Source organism: Pantherophis guttatus, chromosome 2 (genome assembly GCF_059756535.1).
Source record: "Pantherophis guttatus breed Tessera chromosome 2, ASM5975653v1, whole genome shotgun sequence".
Lineage (NCBI taxonomy): Eukaryota > Metazoa > Chordata > Lepidosauria > Squamata > Colubridae > Pantherophis > Pantherophis guttatus.
Genome location: NC_142064.1, coordinates 55743998 through 55771968, shown reverse-complemented (window position 1 = coordinate 55771968; position 27971 = coordinate 55743998). Strand labels below are relative to the sequence as shown.

General features: G+C 36.7%; 1 protein-coding gene across 4 annotated transcripts in view; it reads left to right on the top strand.

Annotated features, from left to right (window-relative positions):
• The first annotated feature begins 7744 nt into the window (after positions 1-7744).
• The window catches only part of ZNF608 (zinc finger protein 608), a 125270-nt gene continuing 105043 nt past the window's right edge, over positions 7745-27971 (top strand). For 3 of the 4 annotated variants that reach the window (XM_034409979.3, XM_034409976.3, XM_034409980.3), the window contains exons 1-2: positions 9235-10412; positions 11190-12207. In XM_034409979.3, coding sequence (XP_034265870.2) covers positions 11350-12207 — 858 coding nt within the window. In that variant the 5' untranslated portion in view covers positions 9235-10412; positions 11190-11349. Of the gene's footprint in view, positions 8119-9234; positions 10413-11189; positions 12208-27971 lie in introns of those variants that run through there. The other variant, XM_034409977.3, reaches the window with a different exon arrangement.

The following is a 27971-nucleotide window of genomic DNA, read 5'->3' as shown; positions in this document are numbered from 1 at the left end:
ATGATTCAACCGCATTTACATGACATCGATTTAATTAACAAACTACTTTTAATTTTTATTTCTAAATATTTATGATTCCCCACTTAGCATTGTTTCAGTGTGTATGATTTTGGCTAAATTTGGAAGGGCAATAAACATAGCAAAATACAATATTCTACAGGTTACACACAAAAGAACCTGTTACAGCTTATATACAACCCCCCCAACTTTATGACATTTATCAGAAATTCTGAGGAACAGCTATCAATCATTGTATATACTATTAAGCCAAACATTATGTCTGAATGTAAGTTTGATTTGCTATACACTAGGACTGTGATGGCGAACCTATGCTACACAGGTGGCCCATGTAGCCATATCGGTGGGCACGCAAGCTCAGCTCGCGCATGCATGTGCGCACTGGCCAGCTGATTTTTGGGCCTTCTGGGCTCACCAGAAGTAGGGAAACAGGCTGTTTCCTGCTTCCGGAGGACCTTGGGGGGTGGTGGGGAAGGGCTGTTTTTTGCTGTCTCCAGCCTCCAGAGCCTTCTAGGAGTCTGGGCAGGGCAAAAACGGCTTTCCCCACCTCCCTGGAGGCCCCCCGGAGGCCGAAAATGGCCCGTTTGCCAACTTCCAGTCCCACACATATACCCCATGCATAGAATTATGGGTATGGGCACGTGCATGCACGAACCCCCGCCCCCCCACTCCTGGCACGTAATGGCAAAAAGATTAGCCATCACTGCACTAGGACATTTGTTCAATTGTTTTTCAGAAATGTATAAAAAGATGATGTGGTCCCCACTATGATTAAGATACTCTTCAAGCAAATATACAAAGACATATAAAAAAATTGTTTTAAAATCAGACATTCAAGAAAACTAATTCCATGGGCCCACTTAGAGGTATATGTAGCATATTGCTAGATACAGATAGTCCTCAATTTATGACTACAGTTCAGCCCAAAATTTCTGTTGCTAAGTAAGACATTTGTTAAGTGAATGTTACCCCATTTTATGAGCTTTCTTGCCACAGTTGTTAAGTGAATCACTGCAGTTGTTAAGTTAGTAACACAGTTGTTAAGTGAATCTGGCTTCCCCATCGACTTTGCTTGTCAGGTCGCAAAAGGTGATCAGATGACTCCGGGACACTGAACTGTCATAAATGAGTCAGTTGCCAAGCATCTGAATTTTGATCACATGACCATGGGAATATTGCAATGCTCGTAAATGTGAAAAATGGTCATGTCACTTTTTTTCAGTAACACTTTTAAAGAATTACTAACTGAACTGTGGTAAATTGAGGATTACCTGTACTTCTCTATTTAAAGAGCTGATATAATTATCTATCTCATGCAGTAATCCTACAAATGTCCTCTCCCTAGGTGGCTCACAACAACCAGTTAAAATAATATACTTTCCCATTTCCATTTTGTTATATTTAAAATTGTGCCCAATTTTTTTTATAATTCAGAACAACTTGATTATCGAAGACTCTTTAACAATGCAGATAATGTAATAAGAGATGTCCTATCAGCTTTATATAAATAGGCATAAAGAGGTGCTATGCTGCAGTAAGAGATCTAAATATAAAGGTCTGAAAATCAACCAGTGAAGTGCTATAAAAGGATTCTTCCATAATAACAATTATACGACATATTTACAAGACTCTTTATAAGATGGAAGGCCTTCAGAGAATACAAGCATATTTCTATCTTATGTTTATTACAGTGGATCTTCTGATTAATTTTCTCTTTAAGAAATTTAACAGAAGCATAAATTAAAACAATTGGCCCCAACACTATTAATCACTTTATATAGCCAAAGGGGTTAATATAATTATCCCCCAAATGCCTTTTTTTTCTCATTATTTCCCCAATACATCTTCAACAATCACAATGAATCACACAGGTCTCTAGCTAAATAAGGCTTTCTTTTATCTACACTGGCGCTTTGCTACAAAAGCAATAAAACCCAAACCTGCTCAGTTCACAAGTGCATTAAATGATGGAAGTCTGTCATCTATTGATCAACATGGATGATTGGATTTTGAATCTGCCTTGCAAGATATATCCAGCTGTAAATATGTAAATTGATTAGAGTAGCAAATAAAGAAAAAAGCAATTGGAAAGTTTGTCATCTTTATCTCTGAATGCCAAATTCTACTATAGTGATGTCTTTTGTTTTCCTTGGACAATAGCCATATATCTTTAAGAATAAATAATGGAAAACCACATACAAAACTCTTAAAGATGGGTAAAAGGTGCACTCGCTTTCAACTGGAAGTATGCAAGATGGGCTTGTCACTTAATTTTTAAAAATAATTCAGAACTACGCTATATTGTTCTTTGAAATATTAATAAACCTAATTGCATCTAATGTTATGGAAGTGGGTCGTCATTTACATATCTGAAATTATCCTTGCTTCCCCATTTGTTATAAAGTCCCTCTAAGAAATTTTGAGAATTAACATGAGCGTAATTGGTAAGAGTATCACATACCAGTCATCTTTGTTCTACAGGCAGTGAGGCACAATTATATGCAATTCTGGATGACAGCTGGATGTGCACATATTTATATCTTTGTATACGTGACCTTTAATTGAGGCCCTTGTGCAGACTTCAAAGGCAAAATAGTTGGCCGATCCCTGCTTGATTAAGAATTAAAGTTTATGAGTTTATTTGTGGGGTGAGCAATTAAATGTGTAGAGATATATGTTCAGGAGGTGTAATCTGTGGACACATTAAATTATTTGTTTTAATGACTGCTATAGCACCACTACATTATGTGAATGGAACATGGAAAACTTCTAATATTTGCCTGTTAGCTTATGTCACTGTACTTTTCATTTAAAATAAATGCATTCCTCGTTTTAATTAATCAATACAATTCTTTGGTCAACTAGGAGATGAAGAAAGAGAAGGAGAAATGGGACAATTAAAATTAACCATTTAAAATCCCCGATATGATTAAATTAACACTGCATTTCACTTTACCATTCAAATAATTGGGATCTGAAATAAAAATAACAGCAAAGTTAAAAACAACTAAAATTAAGTATCTTCCATCTTAAATTTAGGTCTAGGTAAATCTAAATATATATATGAAATAAAACTTTTGAAGAACATTAAATGATCCTTACATAGGTGTAAACCTATTGATAGTAAGTAGATAATGGTAAAAATATTTTAATAACTACCATATCAAAATCATCGTTTTAATTGTAGAATGATAATCAATCCTAATAAACTCTATTTTTTTTTAATCCCTGTGTGTAACTACTATTCTAAAACCTGGGAACTAACAACACAACCAGCCTACTTTTAAAACCTTATTACTCCTATTTTGTCCGTATTTTGTCTTCCTTTTCCTGTGATAATAAGATGAGACAGCCATTCCTGCTTTATTAACAACATGTTGCTGCTAAATATATGAAGAATCCACATGGGCCTGCTAATATGCTCCAGGTAATTGTGCCTTTTACAAAACAGAATGATTCAATATCTACAGGCATTAAAGTAGGCTTATTTTTAAAAACCCCTACCCTTTTCCTATTAACCATATTCTGAATTATAAGAATATGGTGGGATGGAGTGATGCTATTTCACCCCTGTCAGTTTCAGTTACAAAAACATTTGTTCAATGGACTGTCCTTCTGTAGCATTCGGATTGTATAATACAAATAAAGCAGAAGCATGTTTGCAATCTCACCCAATGACCATTCCTTGGCGAGAGAACAGACTAACTATTCAGAAGCAATTTTCTTCAGACTGAATTTATGTGCTGACCGTATAAGATCACTTCCCATAATAACCCTCCCCCTACCCAGTGTTAAATACAATCTGTCTCCCACTCACTGTAATAATAATGTGCAAATGACTGTAATTTTGCAGACATGAAACAGCCTAAAGTGAAACATGTCTAAACAAGAGGTTGATTTTGAAAAATGGGGGCTATTAACCAAATAAGTAAAATATATATTATTCAAAAAGAAAAAAAAAGAAAAGAAAAATCTAACAGTGACCTGTGTAAGTACTATTTTATTTAATTCCTCCTCCAAAAAGCCCTAATCATCTCAATGTTGCTTTCTTATAAATAGTAATGTGAAAAGCAGTGAGTAAAAATGAGACAAAATATTTGCAATTTCATTGAAAAAACAACATGGGAAAAACAGAAGCAAAGGGGGAAAAATATTTTCAGAGGTTCATCTTTGAGTATTGGTCACTGACATTCTCTCTATCCAGAATTGTTATTATTATCCAATACTTAGTCCAAGTATGCTTTTAGCAACATTCTGTAAAACAAAAAGATCCAAATATCATATGCTGATTAGATTAGCATAATATACATTTATTAATGTTCAGACTTTCTTTTTCTACCATCTTTCAAATATCTTGATCATATAGTCATATTTTTATTTTATAATCTGATTTTTATCTAAGTTAACCTTATACATAGTTTCAGAATACACCATGTTTTAAAGTACACATACATAGGGTTGTCAAAGTGCAATCTTATTAAGACTTAATTGTTCACAATTCCGTTAAAAATTACTTTGAAGTCTCATCTACAAACTTTATTTAACACACTGGCAAAAACAGTGCTTCACAATTAGGTGAAAAAAACAGCACAACAAAAACATTTCAAGGCAGTTTACAAAGTTTAGAGTTTTATTATTGCTGAATATTTTTATTGCAATCTTCATTTCTTTAACCAATACATTTCACCTTGTTTCAAAAGCTCACTTCCCAAGATTTGCTATTGTTAGCATATTGCTGTGTATTCTGAGACACTCTGTGTGGGAATACAACCTAAGAATTGGAACAAAGCTTTATTTACATTGCAACTACACTGCTATAAACAGACCTATTTTCCAGACTTCTCACTTCCAAGAAACCTCCCATTTTTTAGCAAGACTGTAGTTATTTAAAGTGCATCAAGAAGTGTTTCTCAAACTCTTGAATATTCCTCAATTCAACCACTTTAAAATTTATTTTTTTCCCTCCCAGTTTACTGCTGACATAAGATCCTGTAATGAAGTTCAAGTCATTCATCTATTTACTGTTATCTATTTAGAGAGGGAGGGGGGAGGAGGGAGATGGGGGAGAGAGAGAGAGATGGCTGAATTTGCAGTATTTATGAACTGAGATGCTTAATACACTACTGACATTTCAATAGGTATAGAACTGGCTATCTCAGCTCTTCCTGAAATAGCATTAGCCTCAGCATTAACAACTACTTCTCCTAAATTCCCTTTACTACAGTATATCCCATATAAAGTGTCACTCAATCACTTAATCCTTTCTCCAAGTAAAAGAGACGGTTTTCTGGCACTAATTTCCATAACTTTTTTGTAATTTCCTGAATAAGAAGGTTATACAACTTTTTCTCAGCTTCAATAATCTGCTATGCAAAAAATATCTTTTATAATCAAACAGAATTTGGATTGCGGGTACTAAACAATGATTTAGTTTTGTCTTTGCAAGCCCAGATTATGTTGCAGAACCAAAAATTAAGAGAGCTCTTCTTGTTGCATTCAAGATTTCCCAAACAAGTATCCAGTTTGCCTTGCTGGAGGGTTCAAATTTAGAACTGAATCTACAGATGGAAGTTCTTACTTTTAGCAGGCAGTATTGGAGTTATAATTTTAAGATATGGATTAGAAATTGTGAGCTTTTTTACAAGTTAACAACAAATTGTTGGCTTGGGTTAGGCTCAATTCATATGGCTATTCTGTGCTTCATATAGTCTATATCATCATAGCTGCAAAGTGCATAACTGAACAAAGCAGAATTTATTTCTAGACAAATATAGTATTGCCTTACTGTCATTAGACTATACTACAGCTCACACATTGCACTAATGATTTTATTAAGTTTTGTTGAATAAGCCACAATGGCTGGGATCGCAAAGAATTGTGCCATAAATATATATATAAAAATAACAAATAAACTACATGACTGGGTTATAAATTAAGCCAAATCCAACAAAATCACCTAATAATTTATGTGATCTGATGATCGGTGTGTTTGTAACCAATACTCTTCCTTCCATACGTTTGTTGGCTGCATTCACAACAGTACCAAATTTTAGTGGCAGTGCAGAATTGTTCCAACTATTGTTAACTCATTAAAAAAGAAACTCAATTATGGAAGATTTTTGCAGAAGAATTTTAGGGCAACTGGCAAATATGTAAGATGTGAACAAGAATAACTGGGCATTGTGTACATTGGCTACACTTGTAAGTCTTTTTGACCTCAACAGCAGTGGTAAGCACACAAAGTGGCTCAACCCCAGGTTCGATCAAACGCAATTCCTGCCAGGCAAATATATTATTTTAAGGAGGCTCATCGTATTTATTCATCCAGAGATTTAACATCAAATATCTAACTGAGTACAAAATAGCGTTTAAGTATCAAAATATCAAACCACACAATTGGTTGCAAGCTGTTATAATTTGAAACCCCATACTTCAAATTTTATACTTGTAACATTTGGAGAAAATTGCTCTTTATCTGTTCAAGTATTTCTTTAAAAAACACATTTTTGATTCCCACTGATGAAAGATAACAGCAAAACCAAAAGGTTTGAAAGAAGCTATAAAACACATATGTCCATCTAAACAATGGCTGCTATTAACTATCATGCACATGCTTAATGGTTTATTAGGCATGACCTCTGAGAGCACAATCTTCCAATAACTGGACGTTTTGATTATTTCAGGCTTTGCTTAAGTATGTAAAATAGTACAGAAAGAGTGGGGGAAGGGCTGCCGAGTTAGGTTCCGCCAATGCAGACTTTGCAATTTTCTGACACCAGAATAACCACAGCTTTAGTACATTCTTGGTTGTACATCTACAACAAAATATAATTCTTGATGAAGTGCTTCACTGGAAAGAGGTTAACTGGGGGAAGGGCGACCAGAAAATAATTGCATTCTCACTCATGTGTTCACGCGGTTGGTAAGTGGTTTCTTGCTATTCCAGTTCACTGCTTGCAGCAGTAAATCAGCAGGCTGGAAACAAAAGGGTTACTCCTCTCCATAATAAAAATCGAAATGCCCTACTTAAGTCATATTGTAAAAATGATCAGAAAATAAAGTGTGGAAAAACGAAGGGAGAAGGGTGAGAAAAGGCGATCGCGCAGCATGTCGGCTGAATACCCCTGCAAAGCAGGGAGGAGGTTGGTGGGGGGAGGAGAAAGGGAGAGTTTTCCTTTGGGAAAATATCTCTCCCTCACCCCCCCACCCCTTCCCTTCTGCTCTGGAAAACACACATCAATATCAGAAACGACTTACGTACAGAGTCAAATGGTACAGATATTCGGGGGGGGGGGGGCGGCAAAAAAAGCACTCGGTAAGATTTTTCAATTGGTTCTTGGAAAAGGCACACAAGGAAGCCATTAATTGTGGCTTTTGCATGCAGACGCAAATCTTCGACGCTGAAATGGTATAAACGAGGGAGTCTCCCATATTCCGTGTCCGGGATATATGGTGCAGTCCTACCCCCCTCCTTACCTGATCCTTTCATTTAAATAAAGCGTACAGGCTAATGCCGTAATTGAAATAGGAAACATATTTGTATCTTGCTGTAGCAAGAGACTATCTAATGGAGGACTCCTATAGGCTGAAGATTGCAAAATACAAGACTGTTTCTGTATGTGGGTGTGCGCGCATTTCTCACACCCTCCGGCAGCTAAGAGGAGCCACCATCCAATGAGACGGCTCGGTTTCATAAAAGCTGGCCTCTGATTGGACAGAAGGGAAAGGGCATTGGGAACAAAGAAAAGTCCCTTTCAGGTACGGGAGTCTAGGCTTGCTTCACACTCTCGCTTCTCTCCAGTTCTGATTTCTGCTGTTCAGTAGTGCAGTAAAGGCAGCTTGATTTATGCAGTGGGTGTAAGAGAGCGAGCTCATGTGAGAGAATGAAAGGCTCTACATTTTCAAGTTTTTTTTAAATTTCAATTGAGAAAAGCCTTTAATGATTCACGAAATCTGGTGCTCTTTTCTTCAAAAAGCCCCCCCTTAATCTGTCGAGGAAATTAATTTTTTTTCTCCAAAAATAAAAACAAAAAATAATCGGCTGCAACAAAACACACTCATTGCACTTGTAGAAGGAAAAGGTCAACTCGATTCGATACAGTAAGTACGACTGCGTGGTGTATCGATAGCACTTAGAGGGGATATCTAGAGCTATCTTATCTCTCTTATCTGTCTCTCTTTCATATGAAAAGGGGAGCGAGCGTTAAGAAATGTGTGCGTTTGCAAAGAAAGCTTGGTGTAGGTGGGTTTAAAACAAATACACCAAAGGGTACGTAGGAGAGGGTGAAAGCATTGCAATTTCTCACACAAATCATCCTGAAAGTGCACTTGAGGGGAAGAGCAGGGGGAGGGAGCGCTCTAAAGCGTATTACCTTTTGGGGTTTAACTGACCAAGTGGGGGAAATAAAAAAACCCCCAAAAACCGAGACTTAAAGATCAGCCTGTGTATCGCCTTGTCCCTTGCTTCAAGATCAGCCCTAAAACAATCAAAGAGCTTGATAAAGAAAATCGAATTTAAGATCCTTTGGAAGGGAGATATTGTCTTCTGTCACATGCAAATAAACAATCTGCTGTAAAAAGTGGGGCAGGAGGAGGATGCCCGTGTGTTGTGGGTGCAGTGAATATTTTTCTATCCCCCTTATAAAGCTGCTCCGGTTCCCCTCCCCCGCCCATAGCAAAATATATATCTATACCACAGAACTGCCATGATCCAATAAAAGAAAATACTAATTTGAATGCCACGGAATGTTTCGTTGTGCTGGAGAGAAAGAGAAAAGAGGCATTTAAAAACCCGCCACGAAGCCATCCTCCTCATGGCGAATTCCTGATGGCACCGAATTCAAGGAAAGGGCGAGAAAAGGGGACGATCGCCCTCCTCCCTCTGCAACAGACGGTTTGCAAACCTGGGGTACTCTTTTCACCTCTTATCTCGGGAGCAGTCACTTCTCGGGAGCAATGTTTCACATGCATAACTTGTAGCTGCGCCAGGGAGGGGGAAGAGAGGATGAAGGAAGAGAGGAAATAGATTCTCTCCCCCCCCCCACCCTTTTAAAGACCAGATCAGTATTTTCTTGATACGGTTGTCACCCATTTTTTGTTCTCACGACAACCAATTGAGCCCTTGATCCTCACGTGATGTGAAAAGCTTGAACTGTAACAAAATCGCTCCTTTTAGGTGGTTGGTTGCTACTAACCCGCCCATCCCCCTCCCTCCCTGCCTCCCTCTTCTGTTTTCTCCCTGATACATTTCCAGCGAACCGACTCTGCAGTTTCCAATCTATCAACAATTCATTACAGTTTTTTTTTTTATCTTCCAAACACCAGCTAATTAAAAATACTAAAGCCAAGCTCCGAAGGCGAGGAGGGAAGAAGGAAATGTGAAAGATGAACCAGCGTTGGCTGAAACATTTTTCGAGGGTAGAAGGGAGGACCAAACAAAATCTCTGTTCTAAAAATAATGACACATATTTTATCTCTTCGGATTCTTAATTACCGAATGGCTCATTCTATGAGCTGTTTGTTTTAAAACTACCTCTCCTCTCCAGGAACTGGTATTTAATTGAAAAAAAAAAAAGACCTATTCCCTCAAAAACTTTCAATCATTTCCTCTGTTTAGGAATATTTGCTTCATTTTCAGACTCTCTTTTTTCAACACTCCCATCAGATGTTTTGATAACTGGTTCATCAGACCCTGATTTTATTCCCTCCCTCTTCTCCCTTCCATTTCCCCCCTTCAAGTTAGTTCAAGAAGTCAGATCTGTGAGCAGGGGAGGGGAAAAAAAACCCCACTTCCCAACTAACAGGCGGAATCCAGCCCAGATTTTCAGTCCTTTCTCCCCCCCCCCCTTCACTAATTTTCCTCGATGTTAGCACATTCTGCCTTGTAACAACCGGACGCCTGTAGGTTTGTTTCATGGAATCATTACTTACTGATCAGGATGGCTACAGAAGCTGGAACTGAAGACTGGATGTGAACTTGCGGAAAATATTTTGCAATTTTTATTTCTTTATTACAATCACATCTTGGTGCTTGTACAAGGAAAGAAGAAAAAAAGATTTTTTTTTTTTTTTGGTGCTTGTGGCTTCTGGTGTTTTGAATGTGAAATACTATCTTTCAGCCTGTGAAGTTGTGAGGAACAAAATACTTAAGAAGGAAAACCATATTTTTTTTTTCAAAAAAAAAAAAGGTGGGAGGAAAGAACCTCTTTCGTGTGCCAAAAAGGAAGGAAATATGTTTCTTGACGATTACTCTGCCCGAAATGTTAGTTGGTTTTTACTTCTTGATTACTTGCTCTTTAAGTAAAATGAAGTGGGATATTGAGTTCTTGCTGAGACCAGCAAGAACAGAATTTTGATTTCTCTGGCTTAATTTAAAAAATGATAAAGGATTAAAGGTAAGCAATGTACATAATATATATCTAAATATTTGGACATGGACATTAAGAGAAAAAAAGATTCCTTTTAAAATAATTTTAGATAAGCTGTGTCAAGCACACACTCTCTTGCGGTTAGAGGCCACCTTGGTGTAGAGCGTTTAAAGTGTATGTCTTAATCAGTTTCCTGTACAGTCAGTAATACTATATTTAACAGTCTGAGCAGTAGGTGACCTAAGTGGACATTAGAACCACTTTGAGATGTGTTATCTTAAATGCATTTTAAATAGAAATGGTTCCCTTCTCTCAGATTAAAATTTTAGAATGAATGTACTTTTATTGTTGTTTTGTTGTTCTCAGAGATTCTTCCTTACAGAAACAAGCTAATTCAGTCTAGGGAACAGATACAGAACTTGAAGGGAGGGGGTGATCCCTCCCCCAATAATGGGGAAAATAGGTTTTAGAGAGAGAAGTTTCCTCATTGTGCTTAAATGATACAGAATCACATTTGATATTTTTGAATTTTGTGGAATTAAATGCTGCAATTTAAGAGTATGATTATTTTGGGCTTGGGGTTTTTTGGTTGGTTTGTTTTTTGGGCACATGGCATTTTAAGAAATGATCATGGATGATGGGATGCAACCGTAGAAAAGAGGCTTATTATCAAAGGCTTCGGTTTTACAGACATCTCAAAAATTAATATATGGAGTGTCTTTTCTTATGTGCCTCTAATATCAGTTTGACTGTATTCTGATAAGACCCAGCCAAGAAATATTCGACTTTTCCCCTTCCTCACAGGAAAAGGTGGACCTGGACTTCAGGGTATATACCCAGATATACCTGGGGGAGGAAAGCAAGAAGAGTTACACTTTAAAAAGTCCCACGGAGATAAACGAATGTCCCCTCATCTACAAAGGAAAGTTCGTCTGATTTTTACTCAAGAGTTCTCATTTTCAGGATGTCATTGAACACTTCCACTGCTGGCAAAGGTGTGGATCCAAACACAGTTGATACCTATGACAGTGGTGATGACTGGGAAATCGGGGTTGGGAATTTAATAATTGATTTGGATGCAGATTTGGAGAAAGACAGACAAAAGTTTGAGATGAATAATTCTACCAATTCCAAGGATTGTGGGAGCCTTGCTTCTAGTGGAGTTAATCCTACCTCAGCCTTAGCTGATGGCCTAAAATTTTCTTCTGTTCAGCCCCCTGCTTCTCAGGGGAATTCCTCACACAAAGAAACTAGCAAATCAAAAGTGAAAAGGAGTAAAACTTCGAAGGATGCTAGTAAATCTCTGCCTTCTGCTGCCTTGTATGGAATTCCTGAAATCAGCAGTGCTGGCAAGAGGCAGGAAGTCCAAGGGCGCCCAAGCGAGGCAGGTGGCATGAATTCAGCACTGGGTCAAAGTATGAACAGCAGCCCAAATGGCAATAATAGTACCACCAGCATCAATAACAACACTCTTGCCTCTTGTGGGAAAAATAAGGAGGAGAAAACAGGTAAAACACAAGCCAGCAGAGGCTCCAAGCGGGATAAAGATGGAGGGAAATCCAGGAAAGACCGGCAACTTGATCTACAGCAAGGACCCTCAAATAACTCTAGCCAAACTGCTCCTGGGCACTTGTACAGTTTTGGGGCCAAGGGAGGTTGTGCTGGGAGCAACATCCCTTTCAATTGTACCTCCTCCTCCACAGCTGGGGATGCGAACAAAAGTGCTCCAGATTCAGGGTTAATGGGGAACTCTATTTTGGTAAAGAAAGAAGAGGAAGAAGAGGAAAGCCACAGGAGAATAAAAAAGCTGAAAACAGAAAAGGTAGGAGTAATTCACCATTCATCGTTTGATAAACTTTGAACAACTCTGCTTCTGTTTGTATATTGTCCAGTATTTGTTTATGATTAATTTTCTCAATTGCCTACCTATGGCCTGGGGTTATATGTTATCTGACTGGAGTGTTTGGTTTTTAGGAAAAGATATCTAAATTGTCACTTTGATGGGTTTTGCCTTCATTGTGTTTTATCTTGCAAGTTGGGAGGTTGTTGTCATTGCTGTTTGGAATGAAGCCTTTTGTGTGCATCCTACATTGAAATCCTGGTGGTGTCTGTTGGAGGGGGGAGGAGGTGTTCTGTCTCTCCAGGTATCTGAATAACTTGCACCATCCTCTGATTACAAGGAAGAGCGATTAAACAGGTTCTTGATTCCTTTAGCTCCTTGAATTAGAGAGATAATCTTGGTATGGGTGTGGGGGGAAGGGGTTGTTAGAGAGTTATTGCCTCTTGTACAAAAGCCAAGACGCTCTACATAATTCAGAAACTGCCATAAGGCATGCTTTGTCAGCAGGCATGCCGTGTGCTTAGAAGCTGTTTGGTGCAAGTCCAGTGGGGGAGGGGAGCCCACACTGTCCTGAAATCTGTGTGTACAACCTTTATCTCCAAATATAGATGAACACTTTGTCCTCTGTCCAGAAGTCTCTTTTCTTCTTATCTACATTCTCAGAGAGTTCCTGGATGTGCACTGCCTGTTTGTTGAATAGCTGAAAAATGTGTGTGTTTTTCTTCCTCTTCACTAAAGTCTGAAGAATGTGCTCTGTTAAGGATAAATGGCCTTGCATTGTGAGGGGAAGAAGTGGAAGCTACTGATTTCTCTTGGCTGCTCACTGGGGCAGGGTTTGGGGTAAGCACCAATTGTTCTGTATCGAGAAGACAGAAGGTTTCTTTGTCATCCAGGGAGCTATTGTTGCGTTATAATTAAGACTCAAATTAATTCCACAGGTTGTTTAAACAAAAGACAACCCCTCCCTACTCCCATGCAGAGTAATCGCTTGCAACATGATTGTATACAATTGTCTTGACAGTATTCCTCTTTACAATTCCCAGCCTAATGTCCAAAAGTGAGAAAGTTTTTAGCTGACTTATTTAGTACCCTAAGCTTAAAGAACTGTGAAGATGTGCTATTTAAAAGACGTTTGGTGAATTTGCATAATATACTTCAGTAAATATTAGGCTCCTGTAACTCTCCATCAGTAAATTGTTTGCTGCAAAAAATTGTGTGGTTTAAAAAATGATCGCCGAGGTAATTAATTTAGAGCACATAAACCTTATTTAATACATAAAATTTAATTCTAGTTATAATCCTGTAAACTAGGGCTTTGAATGGTCTGGGTTACACTCTCCCTCCTCCCCCTGTCCCCTGCTGCTACCTTCAGCCAATTGAAAAAAAAACTAGCTCAGTTTATATCCTAAATTTGGTTTGTCTTCTGGGTTAGTGCAGTGTTTCTCCTTGGTCTGAAAACTGTCCTAAAATCCCATGCTTGTTTTTTTTAATTAACTTAGTACAGTAGGCATTTGCTTTTGTTGCCAATAGTCTTCAAATTGTAGTTCTCTAATCTGCTTTAACTATCTAGATAAATTGCCCTAATCCAGTCTTCACAATAGTTGTGGTTAAAGAGTCAGAGCCATTTGATTGGATTCAGTGGATGCCTGGAATGTGGGAGGTGCTGCCCTTTTGTAACCCCCTTAGCCTTTTAATCTTTCAGCCAAATGTTCACATTCAACAATTTTGTTTAGCTGGCAATCTGAACATTTCAGTATCTCAAAGGCTGCTGTCATGGCAACAAGAGATTAGAGAGTGGTGTGGTTTTCTCCAGTTTTTGTGTTCCTTTTCATACTAGTCGCACAGGAAATTATATGAGGAATGAATTCATACACAAGCAAGTACATTTCATCCAGTGTAATGTAAATGAGGTAATGTGTAAACTAGGAACAAACCAGTCTGGAGTAGCTTTTTGCCAAAAGAACACTTCTCATTTCAGTTCTTGTCTGTATAGAATTGGTAGAGCTTGAATTACTAGTAACACCCACTGCTGCTGCCTTATATTGACTTTAATGGCTTCACTTGTTAGAGCCCTGCAGAGCTGCCCATTGTCTCTGGAAGGAGGATGTTGGCTTACTGTCTTAAATATCCTGAGTTTTTTTTTCTTTTACTATTGAGGGAAATTCCTTTTAATCAAGTCATGTGAATGTAAAACTAAGAATATTGCTGTTTTTCAAGCAGGATTTAAAAACAAACAAACATTCAAGGGCAGCCTTGTTTGAAAAAAAAAAAAAAACCTGAAAATTAAATTGGCCTTTATTGAGAGACAAATTGGTGAAGAGCCCAAAATAAAATCTTTCTTGGCTTCAGCATGGATCTGGCAACAGTGGGTGAATGAATCAGTTTATACACTTGAATCTGAATGTCTTTTAACTTGTTTCTTTTTTAAATTAAGCAATCTCTGAACATTTAAACTCTGAGGTTTCTTTCTTGGAATGGAGTTTTTTTTAACAACAACAATAACAAAAAGACAGTTAAAGCATAAAAGCTGCTTCCTTAATGGTGTGATTTCTATTTATTTTTGTATATATTGCTGAAATGCCAATTTTAGGTTTCTTCTGTTTGTCTGTTGAAGCCATGTGAAAATATGTTCAGTGGAATCTTTTGGCATCCGTTAACTATTTCTTTTAAGTTTGCAAAATGTCAGAGGTTATGTGCTTGTTCAACCCTTTTGGTATTTAGCATACCAATTACATGTTTCAGTGAGTAAAACAAAGGAAAAGATTTGGTTGCCAGGATGTGACAGGAGGGGCTGGAATGTTAAAACCTGCTCCATTTCAACATTGCCAGATTTCAACTATCAAGTTACAGAAAAATGTAATAAATCTAAGATTTTGCTGTCTGGAGGTTTTTAATATTTTGCCCACTGTTCTTCTGGGTGTTCATTGAACACTTTGTATGATAATTTTATATAACTTCATATATAATGTTATATAATATGTATAATATAACTTAATGCATTTAAGTAGGATGTGTGTTGTTAATTGGCTGTTCTTTAGAAGTAGTAGAGGATGTTCACTGTTTTATCAGCATGCAGAGCAATTCTCTGTTGTAATTAGGTTGCTTCTCTGTATTCATGTACATTTATTGTAGTATGAAACTTGTAACTGGTTGTAGTACGTATCCTGAGCTTTTTCATGTTTCCTTTAATGTTGAAAGATTGTGACCATTTTTAAAATGTTTTGACTTCATGAGGTTATGGAAGTATATGTTGTTTGTATTTAAATATGCCCATGAATGCTGGGATTTGGGACTCATTTATTCATTGTTGAGTGAGAGAAGGGGCAGAAAGGTCACGGGTTGTAGCTGAGAACAAAGTCCATTGTGATTTGACAGCAAACAGTTCTGAAAGCTACATAAGAGATTTAGCTGTTGAAAACACTGATAACTACTGGGTGCTTAACAATGAGCTCAGTTCAGAGTTCTTAATGTTCTATATAGGGTTGTCTAGTAGTGTGACCACATTTTTTTGTGGGGGGAGAGTGGAGGTGAAGAGATGCTGTCTTTAGGCTGACGAAAGCTTTCTTTGTGAACCTGCTGACCCCCTCAGACAAGGTCCATTCTGTATTGAATTCCTCAGTAAGGTTAAAGTAACATTGAAACAGTAGAGAATGGGTGAGAAATATTTATACAGCAGAACATTTAAAGAGATTTCCTCATTGTGAACAAATGGGAAAAACAAATTGATTTGACATGAGATAGCATGTCAATTATAAATAATTTCATAAATACCCAGTTGAAGAAAGAAAAAAAACTAAAGCTATATTGAGATTAAATTTATTCTCTTTATTTTAAGAAGTTTTCCTTTAAGCCCCTTTTAATGAGACCTATATAAGTACTATTTTTGTAAAGCAGCATTTCATGGTTCAGTAATTGAAAAGAATGTTAAAGCTGCCAAGCATAAATATCATATAACCACAGAGGTGTTCAATAACAAAATTCCAAGCAAAGTGGAATGTATGCTATGCTACTTCTAGTTTCCAGAGTAAAACAGAGATGAATAAACTGATTGGCTGACCTTTGTTTTTAAATTTTAAATGTTTAACTGTAACTTTATAGAATAATCATAAATGGCTAAAAATAAAAAAAAATCCAGGGATGATATAATATTATAGCCACCCATATTTTTAATGAAAGGTTAGTTTGACACTGAATAATTGAGAATACACATAATCGACTCCAGCAGGCAACCACAATGAGGGTCAGTTTTTCAAAAGACTCATTACTTAGCAAGTGGTTGAATTATTCCATCAATTTTTTTCCCAGAGGCAAAAAAGAAAAAAGGAACTTGGAAGAGAGAGGAAAATCTCCCAAAGGATAAATTTAGTGAGTTAATACCATTTATCAAATCATATGTAATAAAAGCTGTCCATTTACATTTCCAAGATATGAAGTCTTTAAAAATGTAAAGTAAAATTATTGATATATTATGTGAAAGCAATTGTTTTTTTAATGGAAGTTCTAAATTTCTTAATTCTTAAGCAGTATGATTCTTGACTGTTGATCATGCACCTTGGATAAAACATCATCCGGCCTTTGTTTGAAGTCTGTTATTGAAGCTAATGACTGGTCTTGTGCCCCCTTGAGATAAATGACATTATCTCTGAGTAGGCTGACAGGAAACAGGCATGTTAATGGTGAAGCTGCAGGGAGGATCTGCTGTAGTTCTGACAAAAGAGTTAAGCATGGACCCCTGGTTGTGATCATTAACAAACAATGCATTCCTGCTTTTCCTGGCAGGGCTGTGATAATTGGAAAGCTACTTTATCGACAATTACTTAAACCTTAAAACTACTTGTCCCCATCTCAAGTTATAAAAATTGTGGTCTTTTTCAGAGGAAGAAAAAAGCTTTAGCATTTAGTGGCAGAGATTCTGTTCTATGTATGAGTTATATTTACTATAATATCACTGGCCTTAAAATTAAAACAAAACAAAGCAAAACACCAGTGTAATGAATAAATCTTGTTGGGATCAATTCCCAGGGGAAACCTATTAAAAGGCCACAAAAACAAAGCAATAGAACACTGTTGGTTGTCATCTATAAACTTATATCAAGCCACTGAAACATATTACTAATAAGCTACAACCCATATTGTACAATGACACTGCATTTTCTATTCCCAGTCCATTATCTGCATTGGATATCAGACCCATGTTTCAATATTGTCAATCACCCAACCTTAAACAGATTTTCGCAAGCAATACAAACAACAGACAATATGGAAACCCACTGGTAACAAATCAAATGTCAACTTTGCCTCACATTTATGCCAACAGTACATCACAGACCCAAAGACTTTATACACAAGATCAGAGATACGTTTATATGTTCTTCCTTTAATCTGATATATCCCACTATTTGCCAAAAAAAGCACCCTGTTTTTTATGTTGAACAAACAGACCAAATTTTGCATAAAGTAACAAATTCCCACAAGTTTGACATCAAAATGAGGATAAAATAATGCTGGGACATTTTAACCCAGGACATTCAAGATCTCAAGGTAACTGTTTGGGAACAGTGAAACTACACCAACAGGTTTGAATGAGAGATTGCTTAACTCACATCAAAGGTTTCAACTATTTCAGAAAGTCTTAACAAATAATGGATTTAAAATACATTACCATTTCTAATTGATATGATAGTAACAATCTATTTCACATTTAACTTACATCAGCATTACCACTTCATCATCAGGATGAAGTTATGATTTGCTATAGTATTACCAGACTCCTGTCTTTTGGCTACCATAGACTAAGATGGCTTAACTTTTACAATGCCTCTTAGGAATCTAATTGGCCATATGGCATTTATATATTGCATCATTAAATTATTTGAACAATCTAAATATGTAATCTAGTTTTGAGATCAATGTTATGTCCCCTTAGTACTAGTACCAGCAGCAGTAAGAATATGTTTATAATGTTTATTGAAGTGTGCAAACAACTTGAATTTCATGGAAATTGAAACTTTTAAGGATATATTAATGCTAACCATATACCACATAAACCAGGGGTGTCAAACTCAAAGCGAGTCCTTAGATCGGGTTTACGGGGCCACCCTGGAAACAGCGAAGGACCAACCTATGGTGCCTCTGCCAGTGAAAACGGAGCTCGGGACGGCCACCCTCCCGGGCTCTGTTTTTGCTGGCAGAGGGTTGCAGGAGGCCATCGCAGCCAGAAATGGAGCTCTGGAGCCCATTTTCGCTGGCAGAGCGCTCGGGCTACCACAGGCGCCTCCAACATGAGTGATGTTGAGCAGGCCACCTCCCCCCCGACCCACCAAGTTCAAACACAACCCTTTGAACAACCCTCAATGAAATCGAGTTTGATACCCCTGACATAAACAGTACATTTTCATGTCTTTTTACTCCTTATCAACTGGAATCTCCTACTTTTCCTTCGGCCTCTGGAAAAAGAAATGCTATTCAGAATGCTACTACTTAAAACTCAATTTAGCGATCTATCCTTATATCTGACAAAACAGAATAATACTTATTTATTAAATAGCTTATTAGTATTAATTAAAATACATATTAAAAATTGTGAATATTTGTTGACTGGTTTCTTGTAGCAACTATTATGCTAAACCAGCGATATATACTCTACAATCTAGATAGAGAAGTAAAGATTTGCAGCTTTCAGGGATGACCTCAATGAGGATGTTCCATGTTCCTCCAAGATTCTTATGGTATTTTTTAATATGCAGTATTTTCATAGAAAGCAATCATATTTCATCAAATGATGCATTTAGTTTTAAATTAATTAAATATATTAATGTATTTTAATGAATATATTATAGAGATTACTATAATATAGGTGTTGTAATGGCCCTACTCAAAACTTAAAGGATTCCTACTTTTAGCTAGTATGTGCCTATGACTTCTCTGTCTGTCTTGACTCCATCCCCATGGTTCTCCTGTTCAGTTGATTCTATAGCTGTGGAGATCACATCAAAAACCCTGGAGAAAGTGACATTGGAAACTCCTGAAAGCTAAGCAGTGATGGTTTTTGAGGGTAACTTTGGTTTTACATTACACTTTCTAAGATTTCTCATTGTAAGCAATTGCTAAGCCTTTTTCTGTTGCTTTCTCCTTGAATTTAAGAAATAAGGTGAATTGATCTCATAAGTTCTGAAGTAGCTAGTAAAAAAAGATATCTGCAAGTACACAGACTTAAAATATGTTGAAATTTCTTCCCACTTGTTTATGTCATAAATCATGGAAAGTGAGAAATCAGAAAACAGGAAAGAAGGGCAATACGTACTAGAAATAGTCCTCAATAGAAAACAAAAATAAATTAGAAAGGAAAATTGAAGAACAGGTGCCTTAGGATTTGGGCAGCACAGAAACCAGCTATGGAAGCATTTAGGGCTCTTCCAAGTAGAAAATACATAAGAGCATAAGGTTCTCCTTTAGGAACAATTGGAGGAAGAAGAAATTTGAATTAGAGGTTCATTAAATACCATAATAGTATAATTATCAGGAGCTTTGGAATAAAATCAGAAACTATAGGAAAAAGTGGCTTTCTTTTCTTTCTCCAACCAAACTAATCCCATGATGCCAGAAATTAAGCTAAAGAAGATTAAGAACATCTACTTTTAGCTATAGAAAATTAAGAACATTTACTTTTAAATAAATGATTTTTTTAAAAAAAAATGGCAGCAGATCGTAAAAGAAACCAAATGAAAACAATTCCTTCCATTCATGAGGGACATAAGTGAAATTAAACTTTGTCCCTAATCAGATGCTTATTTGTGTACTTTGATAGAAGGTGCACATTTTGATAGAAGGTGCACATTTCACTCAAAATGTGAAAATGGATGGATACTTTTTAATATCTCGTGGAAGGAAGAAACATGGAAAGAAAAAAATGACTGAGAAGTGCCTGTTTCTTTTTTGTTGTTGCTATATGGAAATGAAAGTTGAGTATAGCAGAAGAATTGAAGTATGTTTAATGTAGTTAATGTAGTGGGAATTTATTACTTGTAGAAAAACAAGAAAATACAAAGTCAAAAATGGATAAGTGTTAAATAAATAGGGATTGTTATTATCAGATTACAACTTGCACCCTTGCAATTATAAGCCACTTGGGGCCTCTGTGGTGTGGTGGCACCTATTTGACAATCCACCCTTTGAGCCTTATGGATCCAATTAATTTTTAAATGGCACATAGGGAATTTCTTATTCTTCTGAACAGTTCTGTTCAGAGCCTGGTAAGCAGTTGGCAGTGGGAGTTGAATTGAGCACTACATTTTATTGCCCCTAAGTAGACTCTTTTGGGGGATTGGTTCAATTGGTATCTTGGTTTACCAGTAGAATATAAAATAGAGTAGAATATAAAAGGGAGTGAACAGTGCAACAGAAGAACATAGTGGCTATTTGGTCTAAAAAGATAATGTGCCATTACTCAAGGTACTGATGGTTAATGCCGGATCTGTTTGCAGTAAGATCATCTTGAATGGGGCAGGAAATGGCTTGGTGAAGGCAAACAATGCACCTTACTGAAAATCTGTCTAGCTGGCATCAGGTCTTCCAGCATGCTTAGGGACATGATTGGGAAACAAAAATAGTTCTGGTCATGTCAACCTTCCCAGATAAATGAGACAAGGAACACTACCAGTACCTTGGGGCCTTCTGGACTCACGGTTATAGTTTGATATTCTGAGATGTTCACGAGGCTGAAGCTAGAAGGTGCTACTGTGCCAGTGCTGATGCTTTGAAGCAGCCCCTCAAATGGATAGTTGCTGTTGTTTTGGACATAATTCAAGACTGAACTTTTATAAAAGACATTCATAGATATGAGAATGGTAGAGTTGAAATAAACTAGGATGAAATAAGGTGTAGTAGAAATGTGATAATAAGCAAAAAGGAATAGGATTAATGTGCAAGATAAAGAAAGAAAGAGTGAAAGGATTAAGAGAAAAAACAAAGTTGTTGAATGACTCAATGAGTTTTTCAGAAAGAGAGATGACAAAAGACGTTTATGAAGCATCATGTGGTGTGATTGAAGCAAGAATGGTTTCTAAGACAGAAGGGTATGGAGATGCTGTGAATGGTGTAAACTAAATTTAGCTATATTCTCTTTTCTACATCTTTATATAGAAATATATTTTTATATATCTATACTATGTATATAAAATATGATTTATACACACAATATAATATTGATATAATAAAACCTACACTACATTCTGTATACCTTTATCTTTATATATATATATATATATATATATATATATATATATATATATATATATATATATATATATATATATATATATATATATATATATATGCTATATATTTAATTTCTTTTGCTTATTATTTCTGTTTGTACACTTTCTCTAATATTTCTTATTCATAAAATTGATATTATGTTTTATATATACATACGTCTATTATTTTTGGCCTAAAAAGGCTGAAGGCAATCAGTGATGGCATAAGTGCCACAGCTGCAGTCCAGGGAGTTTTCACAATCTTTTCCCTTCCCATGAAAAGGATAAGTCCAAAGATTCAAAGAAGGGAAAAAAGAATTCCCTAATAACTGAGATATTCAGCCCATATTCACTATTGATCTTTCTTTTGTTAACATCTCTCTCTATTCCAGAAATAACGTTTCTGCTATGTTTTTGCAAAATTATCTGATAAACAAAATGCCAGATGCTTTACATAATTTATTTCTGATATTTTATTGTGGGGGGAAAAGTCTGTTCCACCCCCCCCATGCAATTGGTGGTACAGGTGATTTTGTTAATACTGTTGTTAGCGATAGCAATTTTATTTTGAGGATTCAGTTGTTCACAGGTTAGGCAAACTATTCCAATATAATTGGATTCCGTCCCTTCAAACAAGTGCTTCTCCTTACAGTTCTCCTACTGTCCAAAAGAAATAAAATGACTAAGCAGTGCTCCTGATTTGATCACTATCCCTCTTTCATATCAATGTCTGTGATATGCTTTTTGGTGTATGACTTAAATCTAAAATCTGTACACAACAGCCTTTTCAAATGATCATTGTAGAATGATTGTTTCCTCTTTATTAATTCAAAAGATATAGAGACATGGGTAGAAGTCATGTCTTTGCACATTTTATTAAGAAATCAGTTTAATACTGCAGAAATCCCATAAGTGAATAGTAACTGGATGCTTTTGAATAAAAATAACACAATATGATGCAGAATTTTATTTATGATAGAAAGATAGAAATGTGATAGAAAGCTTGATAAACCAGCAGTTCATCCATCTTAATGTCATATAATGTCCATGTAGATAAAATCAGTTTGTCACCAGTGGTCCCCAGTCTTTCTGGCATTGCGCACCAGCGTTAGTTTCACTGGGGGAGAGAAAGGGGGATGGTTTCACACATGCGCCTACTGCTCATGCAAATGGAACTTCGCACACTTGCATATCCGGTCCACGGGGTGCTTAAATCTGGCCCGCGGGGCAGTTTCTTGATTGGGTTATTGTTTACTTTGTCATTGTAACTGGATTCCACCTGACAGTTCTTGTTCTACTCTTGAGAGCTATATAGAATAAATCCACTTCCCTGTGATGGTCTTCAAGTATTCGTAAAATCTTATCATTCTTTAGGTGAAACATACCCAATTCTTCCTGATCTAAAGATGTTCTTTGTAGGATTTAGGTTTGAAAATCTTTACTATCTTTGTGATACTTCTTTGCACTCTTTCTAGCTCTTCTGCATCTATCTTGTTTTGTGGTGACCAGAAATGGATGCAGTGCTTCCAGTGCAGTTTAAACAGTGCAGCATAGAGTAGAACTGTACCTCTTTTTATGATCTTGAGTCGTTGCCTCTTTGATCACATTGAAAGGCCGCAGTAATTTTTTGGTAGTTGCAGTACACTGTGATCTATATACTGGATCTTTCTCACAAGTACTGCTGTCAAGCCATATACCATTTAGCATATATCTGGCTTTTCTTTTCTAAATGCAGAAATCTACCTTTCCCAGCATTAAACTGCATTTTGTTGGATCGGGCCACATTTTCAAGCTTTATCAATTTGTCCCTGTCTTCCGTGGTATTGTCAATTCTCCCAGACTTCTGTCATCTGAATATTTGATCGTTATCCTTTTTATCCCCTCATATGAGTCATGCATAAAAATGTTCAGTACTAGGAATAGGATACAACCCAGACATATCACACTTGATACCTTTTATGTTAACATAGTGCCGTTAAGAATCATGTGCTGAATATAGTTATTCAATTAACAGTGACTCTTATCGGGTAGAGCAATCATCCTTTCCTCCGTTATTTCATCAATCGGGTTATGGCTATGGTCAACTTCATAAAATGCCACACTGAATCTTAAGTCTAAGCCACTATACTCACAGCATTCCCTTAATCTAATAATGACTGCTAAATGAGCAATGTAACTGTATGCTATTAGGTTAGAAGCTTCTTCAGTTTCTTTAAAAAATGTATAACAGTATAATAACAAAACTGCATGCAAAGCATTTGAAATTACTTTGACAATTTACTATAGCTTCCACAAATAAATATTTAGCAGTGTGTATTTTGCTATTTCAGTAAAAAAGATGCCTCTTTTTAATATGCAAACATATACAGCAGGGTGGGTTCTACTTAACTTTACTACTGGTTCGCAGCAGGGCCATGCGCGCGCACTTGCATGCACAGAAGCGTTTTGGTGACGGGGTCAGTGGGTGGGACCTCCCGCCAGTTTTACTACTGGTTCTATAGAACCGAGGCAAACCGACGGCAACCCACCACTGATATACAGGTAATCTTCACTTAGAAATTACAACTGGAATCAGCAATTCCATTACTAAGCAACATGGTCATTAAGCTATATATCATATAACTGAACCAAACCAAACTTACAGTGTCACTCCTCATGCAGTCATTAAACAAGACATTGCAGGACTGCAACTTGCATTTTTACTGTTGGCTTTTCCATTGACTCTGCTTATCAGAAGCCAGTTGTGAAGTGTGCAAATGGCAATCACAGGACTGCAGGATGCTGTTATGGTTGTAAATGCGAGGACTGGTTGTAAAGTTATTTTTTCAGCACCTTGTAACTTCAGATGTTACACCCTGTTATTAAGCTGGTTATTAAGACCAGCTGCCTGCAATTACTGCAGGTTCGAATCTCGCCAAGGCTCAAGGTTGACTCAGTCTTCCATCCTTTCTAAGGTAGGTAAATTGAGGACCCAGTTGTGGGGGCAATAAGCTGACTTTATATAAATATACAAAAAAGGATGAAGGCTATTGCTGAGCACATTGTAAGCCGCCCCGAGTCTCCGGAGAAGGGCGGCATATAAATCAAATTAAAAAAAAAAAAAAGGTCACTAAACAGGTCATTCATTAAGCAAGATTACTTGTATGATAGAATTGCTTGGGATCCTCTTCATCCATCAAGGCTCAGGGCAACAAGTCTTCCCTCTGTATTATTTCTACATTCTCATATTGTTCAGTTATATCTTATCAAGGACTCTTCATGTAGTAATTGCTTTGCCGTATTGAGTGTATGCTGTTAAAGTGATTGTACTAAATCAGTGAAGTAAGTGTTCATTCTTAATTGCAGGGAACAGAAAGGTTGTTGCATAAATAAAAAAGCAAACATTTTTTCATTACCTGTTTTGTGATATCCACTATTGATTTTAGAACAAAGTTGTAAAGGCCAATTTCTGTATACTTTTTTACAGCTGCAAATGCTAAAATAAGTCTTTCAAGATAAGGCTGGAACGTAGGTATCAGTACATAAAATAGGAGGCATTGATAATGACATTGAATCAGCCATCGGAATCTTAGATTTTGGGGACAGATTCCCCTAAGTAAAAAACACCAGTATGGTTTTGTATAGTTGCTGCTTGTTTAATATTTTTGGGTGAATGTACTGATAAAAGTGGAATTGCAAAAGGCATGTCTTCCTGTAAAATACCATAATGTAATAGCAGCTGCGGTATATATTTATTCACATATAGGAATTCCAGTACTAACTTGAGAATCCCATTAAAAAGCTAGGATTGTAGCTTTGTATGATTGTAGTCCTTAAGGAAAGGATTATGATGTCAAAAGAATACACAGCTAGTTCTCGTTTAAAGCTGAGTAACTGAGACCATAATTTCCACCTGTAAGTTGTGATAATGAAGTACAAATTCATGCGACTGCATTGCTTAGTGACACAGAATCCATGTAACAAGTAGGGATTGAGGGTCATTAATTGAGGGCATCACATGACCATGACATATGATTTCTTACTGGCTTCCCCTAAGCAAATTCAATGGAGAAGCCAGTAGAAAGTAACACATCTTGTTGGGGGCAATATCCTGACTTTGTAAACTGTTAGAGAGGACTGTAAAGCACTAAGAAGTGACATAGAAGTCTAAGTGCTATCTTGGGTGGCTCACAAACAGGCCAAAAGTAAGTGCTGTGAGTACTGTGAGTGAGTATAGTGGAGTGAGGGAGGCAGGGGAGTACTGCAGTGAATGTGTGTGCTGGGAAAGGGTTGTTGTAACATTTCATAGTGTTTATGGGCTGAAGAAGGGCTGCTGCTGTATCGCTTGAGTTCAGCTGGGTAGGACAGGGGAAAGTGCGGTGTGAGCATGTTCTACAATACGAGATCTCTGTGATTTCATCCATAGCCAGGTTCCTCTGGAGAAAAAGGGGCAAGAATGACTTGCAACATTATCTGTTGGATTTCCCACTGATTTTTCTTGTGAGAAGTTATTAGGGAAGTGTCAGGGCCAGAGACAACACTGCGAAATCCAATTGAGTTCAATCCTTTATTTGCATACACCTAATGGACAGAATCTTGCCATATTAAAGCTATACTTCCTAATCTAATTATAGAAGAGATTATCAGAGACATTATTAATGATTATATAATAAAAAAAAGTATATTCACACTGCTTGAGCACATTAAAACTAGTGCAAGAATGTCTAACCACAATATGTCCCAAAAGTGCTTTTCGAAAAGGCAGGTGGACTTTCTTGGGTTTTTCTTGAAAATGTTTAACTTCTCATCCAAGATGCTTCTTCATTTCTTCAGAAGCAAAACCCAAGAAAGTCAAGTTGCCTTCTGGAAAAGCACCTTTGGGACAATTAAGTTCTGCATGACTGAAAATCTCCATAGACTCTAATCACAATAATTTCATCAACATTTTCTTTGAAATGGATTTCAAAAACAAAATTCTGAAAAATAAACAGGAAAAAATTGAGTGTAAAAGAGAAATTGTAGTATGTATGGGGAGAAAACCAGCTTGAAAGTAACAAGACAAGAACTTAGACAGCTGTAAGAAGCAATACAGGAAAAACCCAACTCCAGGTTTCATTTCTGTATTATAGATTTTATTTATATTCCTTGCTGGTTTGGGTAAAAAGGACAAGTTAAATTTTCTGGTATGCTTGTTGCAATTTAGTTTTCCTTTGACAAAAAGTATTCTTCAAAATGGGTTATGAGTACTGTATAAATAAAATATGTATTGTAGAAAAAAATAAGTTCTAAATCATAGTTTGGGATTAATATCTGATCTAGGTGTTGGTGTAGAGATTGGGGTGTGACTGTCTACATGTGTACATGCCCTGCAAATATATGATATTTGGAGGAGGAAGAGATGAAGGTCAGCATTGTATTCTATTCCATTCCATTCCATTCCATTCCATTCCATTCCATTCCATTCTTCTCTCTTTATAATTTAAATATAAAATCAAATTTAGTTCTTTAAAGCATCTGTCTTGACCTCCTGAGAAGATGTAGGGCCATAAGGTATGAATAATGAATTTTTATCTTCAGATTGACAGTACAAGTCTATTGCTACTCTGGTTCCACTAAAATAAGACATCCCCTGATAATAAGCTCAATTGGGCTTTTGAGCGCATGCACTAAAATAAGCCCCCCTGAAAATAAGCCCTCCCGAAAAATATTTAAACGCATGTGCAGCCAGTCCCCGCCATTTCCTCTGGTTTCCTGTACACGCCCAAAATAATAAGACCTCCCCAAAAATAAGGCCAAGTGCTTATTTCGGGGTTCAAAAAAATATAAGACATGGTCTTATTTTCGGGGAAATACGATATTTATTTTGGGGTAAGCCTTACTGTTCTGTTATAGTTACTGCCAAATACGTGTGCATAGGTTTAATTACATGGATACACTGTTTAAACACATGTGAGAAGTTGACTCCACACTTCATTTCACAGGTGATTCCAACAGAAGCACTGACTATGCAGTCATACATGCTTATGGACAACTGGAAAGACCCTTCAAAAGAGCTGCAGAGGATTCAGCTGCTTTAATGCTTCAAATGGATGCTTTATTTGTGAAACCTTGTGAAGCACCTTTTTCAAAGCTTTGTGCTGTGCCCAGCTCTGCAGTATTATTAGTTAGTTTTCACTATCACTTTCTGAACTGTGTATTTCTGCCTCTTGAGTGACAGTAATAAGAGAAATATATTCACAGAGAGCCTGCTCCTTATGAGTGCAGGCTTTACAGCTAAACATTTTAGCTGTAATGTATGTATTCTGTTGAGTAATTTTAGGAAGCCGATACTTAAGTTTTGGAATTGATTCATGTTAACCAGGAAGCAGATGGCATTGCGCCACAAAAGTATAATTTTACTTAAAAGAACTTTAAAGATTTTGATGTTTTTCTTCTTCTTTTCTTATTTCCCTGATGGCTTCTTTTTATTGAAGGGTAACTTGAGGAGATCTGGTAGCAATTTTATTGCCTTCC